Below are 19184 nucleotides of genomic sequence, written 5' to 3' on the forward strand. Positions count from 1 at the left end.
GCATTTACTCGTATCTTCATGTAGAAAATGTGTGGGCGTGAGAGAGGAAAACCTTAATTACGGAATTAACGTCATCGTTGACAACCTATCCTTGTTTCATACATATAAATACTTTGCGCGAATATAATTTCAATTCTTACAATCTTTAAAATATAATATTTCTAGCTATAATAATAAAAAAGAAAATTAGAAAAGAAAAATTTAAAAGAATATCCTTAGAAGGTAAGAAAACAAATGTTAAAAGAAATTTCATTATGTTGCATTAACGAACAAGAGGGGCACTCGATATGACTAGATACAGTATTGAACGTAATCCAAACTCGTTCAATGATTGGTCAACAAGTACGAAGAGACATCGTGCGTCTTCGACTATCTTCGATTCTCAACGAAGCGAATGCATACGATGTATGAAACAGGATAGAGATAGAGCGCGCCCTTCGAGAGAAGTAAGTAATAATAATAATAGTGGTAATAGTATTAGTAGTAGGATAGTAGGCAGCACCAGTACTGGTACCACTACTAGAGCACCAGAGTACCAATAATAAGTAGAAAGGACATGAAAGCACAACTAGTAGAAGCAATAGTACCGGCAATGGTAGCGTGGCAGCAGCACTAGTATCAGCAGTAACACAGCCCTTTCTTCCCCCCTACCCGCCCCAGTGGTAATCCGGAGCCCGAGTTATTGCGCCCCTCCTTGGCGAGGCTGAGACGCAGGGCGCTCGTCAGTCGACGTTCGTAAATGGCTACGTATCGATGTCGAGTGCCCGTACCGAGCTCGTGAATCGTCCTACGTGATGACGGCTCGTCACTGAAACTCGGACGGCGATGGGCACGCAAAAGCCGGTAGAATGGGCCAATTCGCTAATTGCGCGTTTCGAGGAACAGGTACACACACATACACACACTCGGTCGCACCCCTAATTTTTATTTTATTATTTTCTTTATTTCTTTCCCTACATCCTTTATTATACCCTTTTTAGGCCTACCTCTGTCTCTGTCTCTTTCTACCTATCTTTCTATTTACCTATCTTTTTATCTATCTATCTATCTGTCTCTTTCTAACTTGACATATATACGTATTACATACGCACGCATACACGTAAAGCTGTTTTCTGCCTTCCGAACGGCAAGCCCATCTTCTTTCTCTTTTCCCAACCCTCTTCCGGTGTTCGACATTTCTCTCTCTCTCTCTATCTCTCTCTCTCTCTCTCTTTTTCTCTTACATTCTCTTTTCGCATACATTTTATTCACTTTACTCGTTCTATTCATTAGATTCTTTCGACGAATTTATTTGCGAACGATAAAAAGAGACGAGAACGAACCCGACTTTGTTCGTAGAAAACAGCACGTATGCACTTTGACAATACGTACCTATAGATATATATATCAAAATCAACAAACATAAAAAAAGAAACTCTAAAATAACACAAATAAATAAATGCAACAATTACACAAGGGATAACTTTCGAAAATATGCGACACGTATCTCTAAAAAAGGAACAAAAGAAAGAGGGAAAAAAAATAGAACATTTCTTTCTTTCAGTTTTCCTCTTTTTTTCAATTCATCCGATTGGTCTCTCTCTATCTATTTCTCTCTCTTTCTCTTTCTCTCTCTCTCTCTTTCCCTCTTTCTCTTTTTCTCTCGTGTACACGCCTCTTTCTTTTAATCGCCTTGCTCTTTTCCTCCCTTTCTCTCTTTCTCTTTCTCTCCCTCCTCCCACCCATCTCAACCTACTGATTCTTTTTCTCTCTTTCTCTCAACACGCGGTTGCTTGCAGTCACGGAAGTGTCAGACGGTGAACGATCGCCGATGGATTGTGATTAACGAAACGTTTTCAACCAACGGAATTGAACAGAATGAACGAATGAACGAAAGGGGCGGTTACTCTTTCTCTCTCCCTCTCTCTCTCTTTTCGAATCAGTAAATAATACGTTTCCCGAAACGTAGATAGAGAAATATCAATTAATCTTTTTCTCGATAATTTTCATTAAAATTTCCCTTTAGTACGTAAAAAGATAAAAAAAAGAAAAAAAGAAAATTGAGATGAAAGAGTAAAAATAAACGAACGAACGAACGAACGAACGAAACGAAACGAAAGGAAAGGGGAAAACAAAAACAGAAAAAGAAAGAAAAAAAAAACAGAGGCACTTGGTCGTGTCGTTCAATTCGCTCATTCATGGAAAGATGCTTCATCGCGCTCCCTTTCATCCCTCTTTCCTCCCCTTTCATGCTTTGACCTTCGCCCCCACCCCTCGCGCACACTCAACCCCTCTGTCTTCTTCCTCTTCCTCCTGCTCTCCTCCCCCTCCCCCCTCCTCTTCATCCAACGCGGGAGCTATTCAGTAAAGGTGTATATAGCCTGGCCCATCCCGTCCACTTTCAGCCCCTCCTTTTACTCACACAACGTTGTCCCCTTCGTGATGCCGATGCATGAATGAAAATTGTATTCGCTCGGCGCACGATTCATATCACATCATTATCGACTGGAAAAAGATAATATGCTATGATTGTTACCACCTTTGTCATATTTATTTAACTTTTTATACCTTTTTAATATGATTTCCTTCATTTTGGAAAGTGTTCTATTCCTTATCTTTCATCTCATATCTTTATTACTTTTATTTTTGCTATACTTTTCATTTAATTGTAAGATATATATAAGGTCTTAAAAAATAATTAGTCGAACTCTTCGATTCAATAATTCTATACTCGTCTAATCTCGGTCACGAGTACGAATAAATTTTTGTTTAAGCACGTACGTTCGTTCGTTCGTTCATTCGTTCGTCCATTCGTTCCTTCCTTCCCTGTTAGATAAAATTGATTTGGTTTTATTCATACACCGAAATTCGAAGCATTTGAAATGATTAATTGTTTTGATTTATTATTTGATTTCATTCATCTACAGCTGCCGTGCCGTACCGGTCCCCAAACTACCCATTCTCGGTTGAACGAAGAAAGAAACCAAAAATGTCTTATCAAAATTTCGCGATATCGTTTTTCTTTGGTAATATCCGGCCTTACGAAGATGCTACAACGCGTCAACGAAATGTCGCCTTCTATCGGAAATCCTCGTACCGATCGATGTTATGAATCTATCATTATAGTTTTGGATACATTAGAGAAATGCCTTGTTAATCAACCGAGAGATACTACGAAATATGACGAGGCTATGAATGTCAAATTATTGCTTAGAGAGATATGCCAATTTATAGGTGAGCATAGTTCCTCCTTTTTTATTCTTTTATTTTATGCATTTACTATTAATATATCAACCATTCACATGCCAAAGCAATTAATTCTAATTTAAGAATATTTTCAAATTTTATTATCAAAGCGCTTGATAGATATACTTAAATTTTTAATTTTAAAATAAATATCCTTAATTAATTTGGCATAGCACCACTTAAATGATTATTTTTATGCTCATCGAATAACAAACGTATTTAGCTTTATATAAATTGTTATTATTTTTTCTTTCGCTGAGTTAATTGAATTTGGCAAATGAGCGGCTTTTATAGAAATGTTGATATTAAGCATCGTTACGTGTTATTTTTGCAGACATACCAAATGATATCCTTCAAAATGGGCATCTTAAGAATTTGGCTAGCAAAGTACTTTTTGCCTTGAGCCTAAACTTTTTCAGTGCTGTTTTTAATAGAATATCCGCAAGATTGCAAGAATTATCTAATTGTGGCGATGAAAATCCAGATTATAGTGACATCGAATTAATTCAGCATATCAACATTGATGTCTATAGATTAACTAAAATTTTAAATGGTAGTATAATATATTTTTACTTTTCTAATTTTGTTTTAATATTAGATACGCTTTTAAGATCATTTTAAATGTAAAATGGTATTGATTTTTGTTTTACTTAGAAACTATACAAAAATTTAAACAACTCAAGAAATCGGCTCACCTGGTTCTTATGAATTCATTGGAAAAAGCTATTTGGAATTGGATGGATACTTATCCGAATGAATTTGCTGATATCCAAAAGAGACCTAATGAAGATTTAGCTAAAGCATGCGAAGAACTTTTTGATATTCTTGACGCATATGTCGATAATAAGAAAGGAAGAAACGCTGTTCTATGGCCATTGCAAATTATGTTGCTAGTATTATCGCCTAAAATATTGGAAGAGATTGTTAACACAGATGCTGGAGTACCTATTTCACAAAAGCATGAAAAAAAGAGACAATTTATAACTAGTGTTAAACAAGGTTTGGCAATTCATGGCAGCTCCAGCAGACATTTGGTAGAAGCTGCAGCAGTGACGTGCGTTAAGCTCTGTAAGGCATCTACGTATACAAATAATTTCGATTCCAATAATGTCATTTTTAAATTAGTACAACAAGTTATGAAGGATCTAATAGCACTGTTGTTTAACCCCAACAAGCAATTCTCACGTGGTCAAAATTATATCGCCCAAGATGTTGATTTAATGATAGATTGTTTTGTAAGCTGCTTCCGTATTAATCCAAATAATAATAAAGTACTTACATTTGATTTTCCATTGACATACCATTTCGTCTTGGTCAGTTCGTTATACAAGTAAGACTTTAAAATATATTCAAACAATATTTATTTATATTGCACTATTATATTTTATCTATAAAAAAACATTCATTTTTAATTTATATTATATTTCACAGAATCGTAACAGAACCAAGACTCCCATCGTGGCCTGAAATAGATAAGATATATTCACGAAGTACCGAACTTAGAAATAACTTTACCGATACATTGAACAAAGTAATGCAGAGCTATTCGCATACGCCATTACGAATGATACATAGCTTGACACTTAAAGGCAAAGAACAAAGTAAATGCAAGGATAGAGGAGAAGAAGTTTTTAGTTACAGAAATCTACTTTTATGTATGGTACGACTTATTCACGCAGATCCCATGTTAATGTTAAATGTGAGTTTAATCAAATTTATATGTAATAGAAATGGCCAATAAATCGATTGCGAAGCTTATCGATCGATTGTTGATCGATCATAATCGATAGGAAACGCGATTTCAACAAGCAAATACAACTGATTGTTAATAATGATACATAAAAACTAATTGTCGTAGTTTGTTTTAGAATCTGTTAAATGTCGAGATTTTAAGTAAGCAAATTGCGACATATTTTTAAGAAAAATAATCGATCATATATATTATAATGAAATTGGCCACTCCTGATATATTACACTGATATATGCTACTGATATATATTATATTAAATGTTTCTTAGAATCAAGGTAAAAGTGGACACGAAATGCGAAGCTCAACATTAGAATTGATCAACGGTCTTGTTACTTTGGTTCATCAAACAACGATGCTAGATATAGCAACCGAAGCAATGGAAGCATTGTTAGTATTACATCATCCTGACAAGATCAAAGCATGGAATCCTGAAACTCCGATGGAGACTTTTTGGGACATCAGTTCTCAAGCACTCTCTTCGATATCTGATAAACTTATTCAACATCAAATTCTCAACTATACCAGTATATTGAAGTGGCTTAGAGAAATTTTAATTTGTCGAAACGAGTTTCTTTCACAAAATAAAGATTATGCTAACGTGGGTAGCCAGATTACTACGTGTAAGCAAGCGCACATTAAACTTGAGGTTTGTTTTGTATATTTACACAAGTATGTTCTTTTTATTATTTTTTTTTAAATAGTAAAATTATAAATTATATAACAAAGTATGACATTTTTTCTTCTTATACAGGTTGTCCTCTTTATGTATTTATGGAGCATTGATATGGAAGCTGTCTTGGTATCTATGTCATGTTTTGCATTATTGTGCAAAGAAGCTGAGATTCGCTGTGGTAGCGATGAAGTAACTGTGACGTGCCTACTTCCCAATTATCATTTATATATTGAATTAGCTCAAGCTTCTACTATATTAACCACTGGTGAGTTTCACACTCAATGTAATTCCAACATTGTGCACAATTAGTTGAACAAGAAGGATTAGATACAAATACCAGAAAAAGAAAGTTAATGAAATATTAAAGAACTTATGTTTATAACAGCCAGCGGGGATAGTAGAATAAATTATCATGAACATAATCATGGTAAGTTTGCATATGAAGTTGTATGTAAGTCATCTTAGAGGAATAAGATATATATATATTATATACATTTTTTTACCATTATTTTTGTCTCTCATATATTGTTATATTTTTTTTTATATTTATTATTTAACGAAATAAGGGATTGACTTAGTATTCATTTTTAGGACGAGCTGCTTTACAGAAGAGGATTATGGCCTTATTAAGAAAAATTGAACATTGTGTAAATGGTGTTCAACCTGTATGTATTTTTATTTACCTTTTATTTCATTTCTTTTTAGAAAATATTCAAACGCGATGATTTTTATTAATGATATATTTGTTATTTGTGTTTTATACAGGCATGGGAAGAAACATATAAAAACTGGGATGCAATGTTACGACAGTTATCTAATTATCCGAAAACGAAGACAGAAGATAGTCAGGTTGAATCGTTTCATCGTAGTACTGCAAAGAGAAGACCTTCTCATCAAAATTCAGAACACGAATTAGACGAACAAATAAACGAATGGGCAAATATGACAGGGTTTCTTTGTGCATTAGGAGGGGTCTGTTTACAAAAACGTTGTTCTAATAGACTACTTTCTGGATTACCTCCAAATCCTGAACCTAAAAAGGGCTCAGCTAAGCAGTTAGAAACGATAGCTTGTTTATCGAACGTCAATCAGGATATACAATATTGTTTAGTTACACAATTTGTGTTCAATCTTCTCAGATTATTAACATATAATAATGAAAAGTTTGGTGCACAAATACAAAAACATGTTCAGGAATTAGTTGGTCACGAAATGAGCCCTGCTTTATATCCAATACTATTCGACCAAATAAAAAGTATAGTAGAAAAATTCTTTGATCAAGGCAGAGTTATTGTGTTAGACGTTAATACGCAATTTATCGAACATACGATATTTATAATGAAGAACGTTTTGGATTCTAAAACTGATCAACCGTCGGAATATCTTGGAATGACTAGTATAGAAGGAATGACATTAGCAATTGTTAAATACGTTAGACATTTGGATATGTCGGTACATTCCATTCATATTAAGACCAAATTGTGTCAACTTGTCGAAGCAATGATGAAACGACGCGATGATTTAGCATTTCGACAAGAAATGAAATTTCGAAATAAATTAGTGGAGTACCTGACCGATTGGTTAATGAATGCTACCCACCAAATAACTCCACCCAGTGGTGCTGATGTTACGATTATTGCAAGGTATGATATAATACTATTATAAAATATAAATTTTGAAATATATATTGATATTAATATAAAATTGAGATATTAATCATTAAAATAAAATTATGAAAATATAGTATAGATCCTATTTTTTACTTTAGTTTATACTCTAGGGATCTAGATCAAGCATGTATGGAAGCAGTAGGAGCATTATTACGTGGACTTCCTCTTCAACCAGAAGAATCCGATCGTGGTAATCCTATGGAAGCAAAGTCACAATTATTTCTTAAATATTTTTCACTTTTCATGAATTTGTTAAATGGATGTAATGATGGAACTGCTGACGAAAAAGATATAGTATCACAACAATCGCAGTTAACTATTGGCAAATTGTCTACGTTACGTAATGCTACGATCCAAGCAATGAGCAATCTTCTCAGCGCAAATATCGACAGCGGTTTGAGGCATTCTATAAGTAAATAGAATTTTTCTAAAGATATAACATTTGCAATATTATACATTTATTTTCTTTTTTTAATTTCAATTTAAATCTTTAGGTTTAGGCTACAATTCAGATCTTCAAACACGAGCTGCTTTTATGGAAGTATTGACAAAAATTCTACAACAAGGGACTGAATTTGATACTCTTGCTGAAACAGTATTGGCCGATAGATTTGAACAATTAGTTCAGTTAGTTACAATGATTAGCGATAAAGGAGAATTACCTATCGCAATGGCATTAGCTAATGTAGTAACAACGAATCAGATGGATGAGTTGGCACGCGTTTTTGTTACTCTGTTTGATGCTAAACATTTACTATCACCATTGTTATGGAATATGTTTTATCGAGAAGTTGAAGTTTCTGATTGTATGCAAACCCTTTTTCGTGGCAACAGCCTTGGTAGTAAAATTATGGCATTTTGTTTCAAGATTTATGGCGCTAGCTATTTACAAAGTTTATTAGAACCTTTGATTAGGCCTCTGCTTGATGACTGTAATACTGGATTTGAAGTTGATAGTGCAAGAATAGATGCGAATGAAGATATAGAACAAAATGGACGTAATTTAATTGCATTGACAGAAAAAGTATTTAATGCCATAGTATCCTCTGCTGACAGGTAGAATATCAATTTTTCTTACGAATAATTTAATATATTACATTGCTCTATATATTTATCAGATATTTTAATATTAATATTTTTCTTTTTTCAAGCTTTCCTCCACAATTACGCTCGATGTGTCACTGTTTATATCAAGTACTCAGTAAAAGATTTCCTCAGTGTCCACAAAATAACATTGGTGCTGTTGGAACAGTGATATTCTTACGTTTCATTAATCCAGCTATAGTTTCACCTCAAGAAATGGGAATAGTAAATAAACCAGTACCACCACAAATAAAACGTGGCCTCATGTTGATGTCAAAAATATTACAAAATATAGCTAATCACGTTGAATTTAGTAAAGAACAACATATGGTACCTTTTAATGATTTTCTACGAGCACATTTTGAAATAGGCAGAAGATTTTTCATACAAATAGCATCGGACTGTGAAACTGTTGATCAGACAAGCCATCCTATGTCCTTCGTATCTGATGCTAACGTTTTAGCTTTGCATAGACTGTTGTGGAATCATCAAGAACGAATTGGTGACTATCTCAGTAGCAGTCGGGACCACAAAGCTGTAGGTAGAAGACCTTTTGACAAAATGGCTACGTTATTGGCATACCTTGGTCCTCCAGAACATAAACCGGTTGATTCTCAGTGAGTAGATATATATTTATTATATATTTATTAATTAGTTTTATATACATATATTTATTCAATTTTCTTTAATTTTACTTTTTCAATAGTTTATTATTTTCATCTTATGCCCGATGGTCAAGTATTGATATGTCGTCGACTAATTTTGAAGAAATTATGGTGAAACATAACATGCATGAATTGGATGAGTTTAAGAGCATCAAAAGTTTGAATATTTTTTATCAAGCAGGAACAAGCAAGCAAGGCTATCCAGTATTTTATTATATTGCAAGACGTTACAAGTATGTACTTTTAATTATATGATTTATCTTAATATTTTATGTTATGACACTAAGAATCGTTATTTTTTTATAGGATTGGAGAAACTAATGGTGATTTATTGATATATCACGTGATTCTTACTTTAAAACCATTCTGTCATTCACCATTTGAATTAGTTATTGATTTTACTCACACATGTTCTGATAATAAATTTAGAACAGAATTCTTACAAAAATGGTTTTACGTACTACCTACAGTCGCCTATGAAAATATTCATGCTACATACATTTATAATTGTAATAGTTGGGTACGAGAATATACAAAATATCATGATAGAATCCTGGCACCTTTGAAGGGAAATCGTAAAGTAGTTTTCATTGATGGACCTGGTCGTTTAAATGACGTCATCGACATAGAGCACCAAAAATTACCTGGTGCAACTTTATCTCTTGACGAAGATTTGAAGGTTTTTACTGGTGCTTTGAAGTTATCCCATAAAGATACTAAAGTTTCTATAAAGGTTGGACCAACTGCTATACAAATTACCTCTGCCGAGAAATGTAAAGTATTGTCACATTCCGTTCTCTTAAATGATGTTTATTATGCATCAGAAATAGAAGTAGTTTCATTGGTAGATGACAATCAGTTTACCCTTACTATCTCCAATGAACCCGGTCCATTATCCTTTATTCACAATGACTGTGAAAGCATTGTGCAAGCTATAATTCACATAAGAAATAGATGGGAATTATCGCAACCAGATTCTATGTTAGTTCATCCTAAAATTCGACCTAAGGATGTGCCTGGTACATTACTAAATATGGCTCTATTAAATCTTGGCAGTTCTGATCCTAATTTACGAACAGCTGCATATAATCAATTGTGTGCGCTAACAGCAACGTTTGATTTAAAAATTGAAGGTCAATTATTGGAAACCTCCGGCTTATGCATACCATCGAATAATACAATTTTTATTAAACATCTTAGCGAGACTCTAGCTACAAATGATCCTCATTTAACCCTAGAGTTTTTGGAGGAATGCATTCAAGGATTTCGAATGTCCACCATCGAATTGAAACATTTATGTTTAGAATATATGACACCGTGGTTGAATAATTTAGTCAAGTTTTACAAACCGAACGACGAAGGTGGAAAACGTCAGAAACAAGTATCGCAGATAATAGAAACATTGATTATTTTAACGATCAAAGAGGTAGAAATGTATCCAAGTATTCAAGCTAAAATCTGGAGCACTATTGGAAGATTACCCGAATTAATAGACACAGTTCTTGATAATTTCATTCAATGCAGCGTTGGAAATGAATTAGGTTCGCCGAGAGTTGAAATAATAGCAGATACGGCTGTAGCTCTTGCTTCTGGAAATGTTCAATTGGTAGCGAAAAAAGTAATTGGAAGAATATGCAGAGTAGTGGATAAAACTTGCACCTCGCCAACGTCTTCTCTCGAGCAACACAAAATGTGGCACAGCATAGCTATTCTTGCTCGTTATTTATTAATGCTATCATTTAATAATTGTTTAGACGTGGGTAAAAATTTACCATATCTCTTTCACACAGTTACTTTTTTAGTATGTTGTGGAACTCTTAGTATGCGAGCCTCTACTCATGGTTTAGTTATTAATAGCATACACTCTCTATGTACCTGCAGTTCACCACAGTTTTCTGAGGATACGCACAGAATATTGAGAATGAGTCTGGATGAATTTTCTTTACCTAAATTTTATCTACTATTTGGTATTAGCAAAGTTAAGTCTGCGGCTGTAACAGCATTTAGAACTACTAATCGACATTGTAATGAGAAACGTTATGAAAACGAAAGAAACGTTAGTGGAACATCAGACAAAGAAAGATTATCTTTAACAAATTTGGAAGTAATTACTGACGCTCTTCTTGAAATTATGGAAGCTTGTATGAGAGATATTCCCAATTGCGATTGGCTTAAAACTTGGACATCTTTGGCTAAGAGTTTTGCATTTTGCTTTAATCCTGCTCTACAACCACGTGCTTTGATTGTTTTTGGTTGTATCAGTAAAAGTATTAATGATCAAGACATGAAACAATTGTTAAGGATATTAGTGAAAGCTTTGGAAAGTTTTAATGATATCACACTTTTAGAAGCAATTGTGATGTGTCTTACACGCTTACAACCACTTCTCAGGCCTGTAAGTATTACGTCATAAGTAGTATTATTATTGTTTTGTTATATAATGACTTAAATAATTTATTTTCTATGCTTCTTTTATATAGGAATCACCAATACACAGGTATTTATTCTGGGTGGCAACATCTGTTCTTCAATTGGACGAAGCATCTTTATATGCACCCGGTTTGGCTCTTCTCGAACAAAATTTACATACTCTTGATTCTCAGGGTACTTTTGATGAGAAGGTTTGAAATATTAATTATTTATTTATCAATTTAAGCTTATTCATTTTTTAATATTTTGTTCATTAATTTTGCAAGACTTTAGAACACGTAATGATGTCAACGCGCGAACCACTGGAAGGACATTTCAAACAATTGGACAATGCAGTAGGATTATCATTTAAATCTAACTTTCATTTTGCATTAGTTGGACACCTTTTAAAAGGATATAGACATCCCACTCTGACAACGGTTACAAGGACAGCTAGAGTATTAACTATGCTGTTAGCTATTGTAGCAAAACCCTACAGAAGAGATAAGTTTGAAGTATCGCCAGAAAGTGTGGCTTATTTAGCTGGTATGTTATCTACGATTTCTATGGAGAGGAAACAAAAAAGAAAGAACTTACTTAATTATTCTCTATATAATTATTTTTTTTTTTATATAGCTTTAGTATCCGTATCGGAGGAAGTTAGAAGTCGATGTCATATTAGACATTCCCTTAATAAAAATACTGCAGAATTTGGTAGTACGGATTTTCTTGATACTTCTGTATCTCATGTTACAGTAAGAAATATATTTATACATTTTAAACTTTCTTATAATATATAACTGTATTCTATCTTAATCTTTAAACTATTCCTAGGATGTGCCTGGTAACACTAGCAACCCAACTAATAGAAGACAAAAATCTTGGGATCTTCTTGATCAGTCTGCACTAACACAAGCGAAACAGCAGAAACAATATTCTGCTCATCAGGTATACACATAATTTGAATTTATTTATTAAAGCTTTCTATCACTTAAATGTCATACAAAGACCAACTGTTGTTTTGCCATCATTCAAAAGTACCGTATTATGTAATTGTATTAATGTATCACACCAAGATCAGTTTTATTTATCCCTCATGTTATAAATGATATACACGATCGTTTAATTCCCTCTAAAGTATTTCTCTGGCATACATAACAAATTATAATCATCGTGTGTGATAATAAGTTGCGTTGTTTATGAGATTGTATATTTGCATGCGTTTAATTAAAAATGTAATAGAGAGAGATCAGGCGGCATCGATGTTACACCAATATTTTTAATGTATTTATTTTTTGTAATATTTTTTCTGCAATGTTTACATAAATGCCAGAAATTGTCTATGGTCCAACAACGATCGCGATTGTTCCGATGTACCACCCACAATGTGTTTGGTGTTCCTTGATTTATCTTTGTTTATTCTCTCATTGTGTGTACCCGTGCCTGCCTATGTCCGGATTGCATAATACACCATGCAACTTATTACTAACGCGTGTCGCACTTCATCGAACGATGCGTCAAAATCAACGATGCACGTCTCACTAACAAGACTGGCCGAATTTTATTTAAAACGCAGCGATCATTCTCTGTACCAACCGCAAAGGAAGCCAAGCCGACTGATGATTCAGAACCAAAGGTACTTTTATCAATAACTATACATTTTTCTTTTATAACAAATATTTATACATTGATATCAATTATAATAGAATATTGTGTTATATGTTATTTATTATTATATACAATAGAATAAGATTATGTTATTTATAATATATTGTATTGTATATAATAATATATGTACATACAAAAAAATATTATCTTTTTAAAAGAATCGTAGTGCTAGGGTGAGCGTGAGTAATGAAAATAACGTCTTGCTTGATCCTGAACTATTAACGGATTTTCCTACACAAATCTTGGTTCTGACCGTTTTGGCAACTTTGGTCAAATATTCAACGGATGAAAATGAAACGCGAATTCTCTACGAGTACCTGGCTGAGGCATCGGTGGTCTTTTCTAAAGTTTTTCCTGTCATGTAAGATATAATATTCTTTATAATAATATATGGCAATAATACATCAGAATTAAAAATAATAATTACTTTTTCTAGACACAATCTACTCGATGCAAAAATTAATACTATATTGTCTTCCTGTCATGATCAAGCCATTTTAAACGCTGTACAAGCAATCATACAAAACATGATTGCTTGCGAGGATACCAGTCAACAACAGCTTCATTATTTACAAAGTTATGGTTTTGGTGGATTATGGAGATTTGCTGGACCATATTCGAACGTAAATAAATGTATATAATATATATATTTGTGTGTATATTTTATTGGAAATGACTAACATAATATTTGATCATTTTTAGTGCAATCGTACGGCAGAAAGTGCAGAGCTGTTCGTCAAATGTTTGGAAGCAATGGTTAAATCATGTCCACCGGTTGAAGAAAATGATCTTGCGAATAGCAGTGAAGCATCAGCTCAAAAAATGAAGCGTATTGTAAGCGATGGGCACAATACAGATAATATATCCAAATCTAAATCTATTAATTATGGAAGTGATCGTATGAATGTACGTACTTCCTCAGAGGATACTGATGATTTACGTGGAACTTCTTATATGCGCAGAGAGTAAGAAAAGTTTTAATATTATTTACTCATTATTTTTACTAAGTTCTAAATACATGACTATATATGTATATATGTATTGTTAAATATATATGAATAATTTTAGTCATAGTATAGAAAGTAAAAAAGGCATTTCCACGGATTCGATGAGTCAAGCAGAAAGTAGTAGTAACGGTGGTATACCTTCCTAACGATTAGTACGTCAGTATTGTAAAAAACATGGAAAATTACAAAGGAAAGGTCAATGCGTTCGAAATGTAAAAAGCCGGAATAGGTAAATTTAATACAAATATATATCAATATAAATGTAACGAAACAAAAGTAAAGTATTGAACAAAAGTATTGATATAGATTAAATTTTCCTACAGCATTCTCTGTACATCTGTAAAAAGTATAATAAAATAATTAAAAAAAAAAAAAAAGAAAATTAAACAAACAAAAAACACATAAAGGCCTATTTTTAAGTAAAAGTAATTCTTAATTATTAAAACCTTTTTGTTTTAATTTTGTATCCTACACCAATTTAATGTAAATATGTAGTTCTTATAATATATATTTAAATTTTATACTAGAGATATATTATGTAACAACAATGAAATTAAATAAAGAATTGTATTTCTATATAATAGATTTATGGAGAATATTATAGAAAATTTAAATCTTTGCCAATACTTTTGTTCGATACTGTATATATATGAATTATGAAATCTACTTAATTTAATTAGAAGTCTTAATGATGTTTATATATTATTATGAAGGTATTTGGCTCCAACATACCGCAGTAATATCTCCAGTCATTTTAATCCAATGCCGTCCACCTCACGCTAATGAGCATACAGGAACGGTGCCAACAACCAACCACCCAACCAACCCTATTGGTAGCTCTCCATTTATTTTCATTAGTAATATATACACCACACACACACACACACACACACACACATTTATTTGCGTACCTTTGCATTATTTTTAAAATCACATTTAAATTAATTATCGACAAATATACAGTTGATGTTAACAGTCTTATTGTAAATAATATTCATCAAACGTTATAAGGCTGTGCGCTAATAATGAACTAATGCCTAATATTATTATGAATGAATTGCGATAATTGAAATTTCTTCATTAGCTTGACACACGCATAAACACATAAACACACACAAAAAGAAAAATATATATACATGCATATATGCACATTTATACATTACTATCGATTATTATTCACATTAGTTTCTTATCGATTAGAACTATATTAAATTTGTTTATTTGTTTTTTCTTTTTCAATTGATTTCTTTTGTTATAATTTCTAATCAAGAAAAAACTATCGATCATACACAAAGTTATTATAAAAATAATATATATATATATAACAATAGTTTATATCCTCGTACAGTATATGACGAGTTTTAAACGAGCAAAAGGAAGTTCTGGACCATTGTCGTTCTTGGTATTCAAAATGCTTTTTGTCTCAAAGCGTTCAAAGCCTGAGGATGAATATCTTTAGAGTTCTTAAGTGAAAACACCAATTATTCTATTGTCTGATATTTATTAAAGTACAAAACGAGACCACGCGTTATTTACCCGCAGTTTGAAAACGAACGGGACATTTTAGAGTAATAGTAAATAATTAAAAAAAAAAAAAAAAAAAGAAAAAGAAAAGGAACGATCGTCAGACCGAAGAAAATTTAGGATTTATCCTATTGATCGTTTAACGCAACGACGATTATGGGATTATACATACGAAGTAGTATATAATAATAGCTTTCATTACAGCAATAGAATTTATATATATGTATATATATATATGTATATATTTATATACGTATACATATATATACGCATATATCTATAATATAAATGCGCACATGTGCGCGCGTTTGTACATAACAAATACGCGCATATATATATATATATATATATGTATTTATACGATTTACATATAATATATGTATGTAAAATGTATATCGCATAAATATGTATGTATATATGTCTGTATAGAGATGCAAGTTTTTAAGCAAATGTATTATATAATTAATTTCACGAGAGAATGGATCGTTTTTAAAGTTGAAGAGGAAGGATTTAAAAATAAATAATAGAAAACAAAAAGGGGAAGAAAAAGAGATTTAACAAAAAAAATATAATAATAATTAAAGAAAGAAAAAAAATTAAGAAATGTAAATTACAAGCGCGTAAGTTAATATTAATATTAATAATAATAATACTAATAATAATAATAATAATAATAATAATATGATATAATATAATATATATACATATATATATATATATATATAGGTTCTAACTAGCGTACTGGTACTTAGATATTTTTGAAATATCTTTAATGAAAATATGTTAGAAACAGAGAGCATTGTTGGAATAATTAAAGATTTATGTGTTATGTACCTCGTGCAACGATGTATATACATTACTAAGGAAGAAAAAAATGAAGGAAACAAAAAAATAAGAAGAAAAAGAAAAAGTACAATCGCATGAGAGACAGATTTGTCAGTGTTCTTCGTCATATATAATCTTGTTGAATCACTAATAGTGTTTGATTAAAAGATTATTTTTCTTTTCTCTTTTAGTTTCAAGTTTTGGACATAGCGATGTAATCTGATTGCTTTTTCTTTTGGTTTTCTATTAGTATTACTTTAAAATAAAATAAAGAACCAACACGAAGGAATTTATAAGTATTAACATCGCGTTAACAATTTTTTTTTATTGAATACTCGCAATAATTTTGTACTTATGTATGAGTCGATAATTACAAGGAACGGTCTAAGTTATCTAATTGTTAGATATTAAAAGATATGTTTTGTCACATACTGTTTTTAATGTTTTTTTTTTAATGACATCAAAGAATTTTAAACTCTGTACTTTTAAACTCTGTTTTTCTATAATAATTATTAATGGTATATTAATTAGAAGCTATAACATGCATCGGAAAAAGTTTTATTACATCGCCTATTTTATTAATTATCTCAAGTTTAATATCCATGAATTATTTTATACAAAAATATATGTATGGTACAAACATGACTAATTTTTTCTATTTTTTTTCGTTTTATTTTTATCAACGTAAGCAATTATTTTTGTTATAAACATCTGCAGTTACTATGTTTTTTTTGTATCATTGTGACGTACAATTTCTAAATGTCCACATATAATTATATTTCTTTTTTATTTTCGATATGTGCACTTGTTTCAACGCAAACTTTTATTCCCTAAATTCAGAAATCTCAAATACAATGGAACACTGCTACTGTCATGATGTAATGTTAACATACGCTAAAACGACTAAATATAATGGTTTCTAAAATAAATTAAGTAAATAAGTAAAATGATCTATGTAAATACATAATACGATTAGAAAAAAATCTTTGCAAAGGCCTACAATTTTGTGGTGAAAAGGTCTGCTTCTCTTTAAATGTGATGTATTTATTATAAGTTTAATAAGATGATGATTATTATATATAAATATACAATAGAGATTTATTATATATGTATAAATACACACATATAAGACATATACATTCAGATTATATACATATATGTGTATATAACAAATAAAAAAGATCTTTTGTATATATACATATGTATGTATTTACCTGGTATGTATATGTGTATATAGATATATATACATATATATAAAAGTTATACTTTATGAGTTATACTTAAGTTCTTAGAATATATTAAGTATTATCAATTAAAAATCGAACGCAAATCGAATTATTGTACAATACTAAAAATAAAAGCACCTATACTTAATATATTTTCAGCCTTCTTTTTCTCTGATACCATTTATTTTTCATTTAAACAAATTATTGAAAATTAACATAAACTATTAAAGCTATTGTTATTATTAAACATATTATGTATGATGTTGAAAAAGTATTATAGTGCTATAAAGGGAAAAAGAAAACAAAATAAGAATTAAAAATCGAAATTAAAATAAATGTCAAAAATTAAATAGATATGAATGCTTATACATTAATCGTTGAATAAATGTATCATAAAAATAAGTATTAACAAATATAAAAATTAACAAAATAAATAAATGATTAGTACTGTTAAAAAATTCGAAAATTATAATTAAAAATAATCAAATATGAAAAAAAATTACGTTATCCTTGAATTTATTTTTTAAATTAAAAATAAACATAATTAATATTAATGTACAAACTATTATATATATAAGCTAAGCAATATTTAATTAATTATTTTATTAAATTATTTAAAATTTTTATTATATAAAAGTGTGTGTGCCTTCAGAAATGCATTTATAAGTATATTTTAAAATGAAGCAATTTAAAACACATAAATAAAAAAGAATCCATAAGGTTTGATGATAAATCCAACGATGATCACCTGTAACAAGAAGAAAACTATATTAATCATACAATCAAGTGATACAATAGCCTGATATATAAATCGTCCAATTCGTAGATGCACTTTTCAATTGAATTCTATATTTATTTTGATCAAATCTCTATTTCACGTTGCAATGAAATTCAATTTAAACGCGTGATTTTACACACATTTACATAAAATATATAAAAATAAAAAGAAATAGGAAAAGTACAAATATTAAGTTACTACATAAAATATCTATTAATTATTATGAAATATTTGTAAACTAAATTATATAGGAAAGAAAAATTGCAAATATAATAAAACACGATCACAGAGAAAAATATTAAAGACGAAAAAAGAAAAGAGAAATTACTGTAATATTTACCGAACGTTATTTAAGCTTCAAAATTTAATATTACGAAAATTTTAATATTTTTGACTCTAACTAAGACATATGCATCTTATTGACGATTAAGACACGAATTTGGTGTCCCAAGGAGATGGAATGGTCCATCATCTCCGATTAAAACTACAAATTAATGACGAGCAAAAAAGTAATATAATAAAATATAAAATATGACTAGAGAGCTCTCTATTCTCGAAAAGTTCGAACTTGCTGTTGAACCTTTGAAAATAACTCAATAGTCTATGTAGTTGCCCTCTTCAGCCACAATTAAGTGGGGGCCTCTTCGGCATTTAGCATCTTCTTTCTTTATCCCTGAAAAC

General features: G+C 30.9%; 1 protein-coding gene across 8 annotated transcripts; it reads left to right on the forward strand.

Moving 5' to 3' along the window:
- The first annotated feature begins 537 nt into the window (after window positions 1-537).
- On the forward strand, window positions 538-16211 carry LOC122525380 (neurofibromin). Of its 8 annotated transcripts, XM_043648132.1 has the most exons (26): window positions 548-885; window positions 2907-3213; window positions 3560-3778; window positions 3880-4555; window positions 4657-4924; window positions 5244-5621; window positions 5727-5913; window positions 6034-6075; window positions 6240-6313; window positions 6414-7291; window positions 7417-7730; window positions 7813-8374; window positions 8470-9018; window positions 9108-9299; window positions 9373-11461; window positions 11547-11687; window positions 11763-12021; window positions 12112-12230; window positions 12310-12423; window positions 13025-13111; window positions 13302-13504; window positions 13580-13766; window positions 13846-14108; window positions 14212-14379; window positions 14864-14983; window positions 15499-16211. In XM_043648132.1, exons 1-24 carry the CDS (start codon window positions 826-828, stop codon window positions 14294-14296), a joined length of 8253 nt encoding a protein of 2750 aa, XP_043504067.1. In that variant the 5' UTR covers window positions 548-825; the 3' UTR covers window positions 14297-14379; window positions 14864-14983; window positions 15499-16211. The 8 variants fall into 8 exon arrangements, with proteins under 8 accessions (XP_043504072.1, XP_043504071.1, XP_043504067.1 ...); XM_043648136.1 differs by having other exon boundaries at window positions 547-885; window positions 13052-13111; window positions 14864-16211; XM_043648131.1 differs by having other exon boundaries at window positions 14864-16211.
- The last annotated feature ends 2973 nt before the right edge of the window (window positions 16212-19184 follow it).

This window comes from Polistes fuscatus, unplaced genomic scaffold (genome assembly GCF_010416935.1).
Source record: "Polistes fuscatus isolate 324 unplaced genomic scaffold, CU_Pfus_HIC Scaffold9, whole genome shotgun sequence".
NCBI lineage: Eukaryota > Metazoa > Arthropoda > Insecta > Hymenoptera > Vespidae > Polistes > Polistes fuscatus.

Coding starts and splice junctions, on each gene's coding strand:
- LOC122525380 (XM_043648131.1), top strand. CDS start 826: ATGGGCACGCAAAAGCCGGTAGAATGGGCCAATTCGCTAATTGCGCGT. Junction 6,314..6,413: donor GTGTAAATGGTGTTCAACCT/GTATGTATTTTT, acceptor TGTTTTATACAG/GCATGGGAAGAAACATATAA. Junction 8,375..8,469: donor ATAGTATCCTCTGCTGACAG/GTAGAATATCAA, acceptor TCTTTTTTCAAG/CTTTCCTCCACAATTACGCT.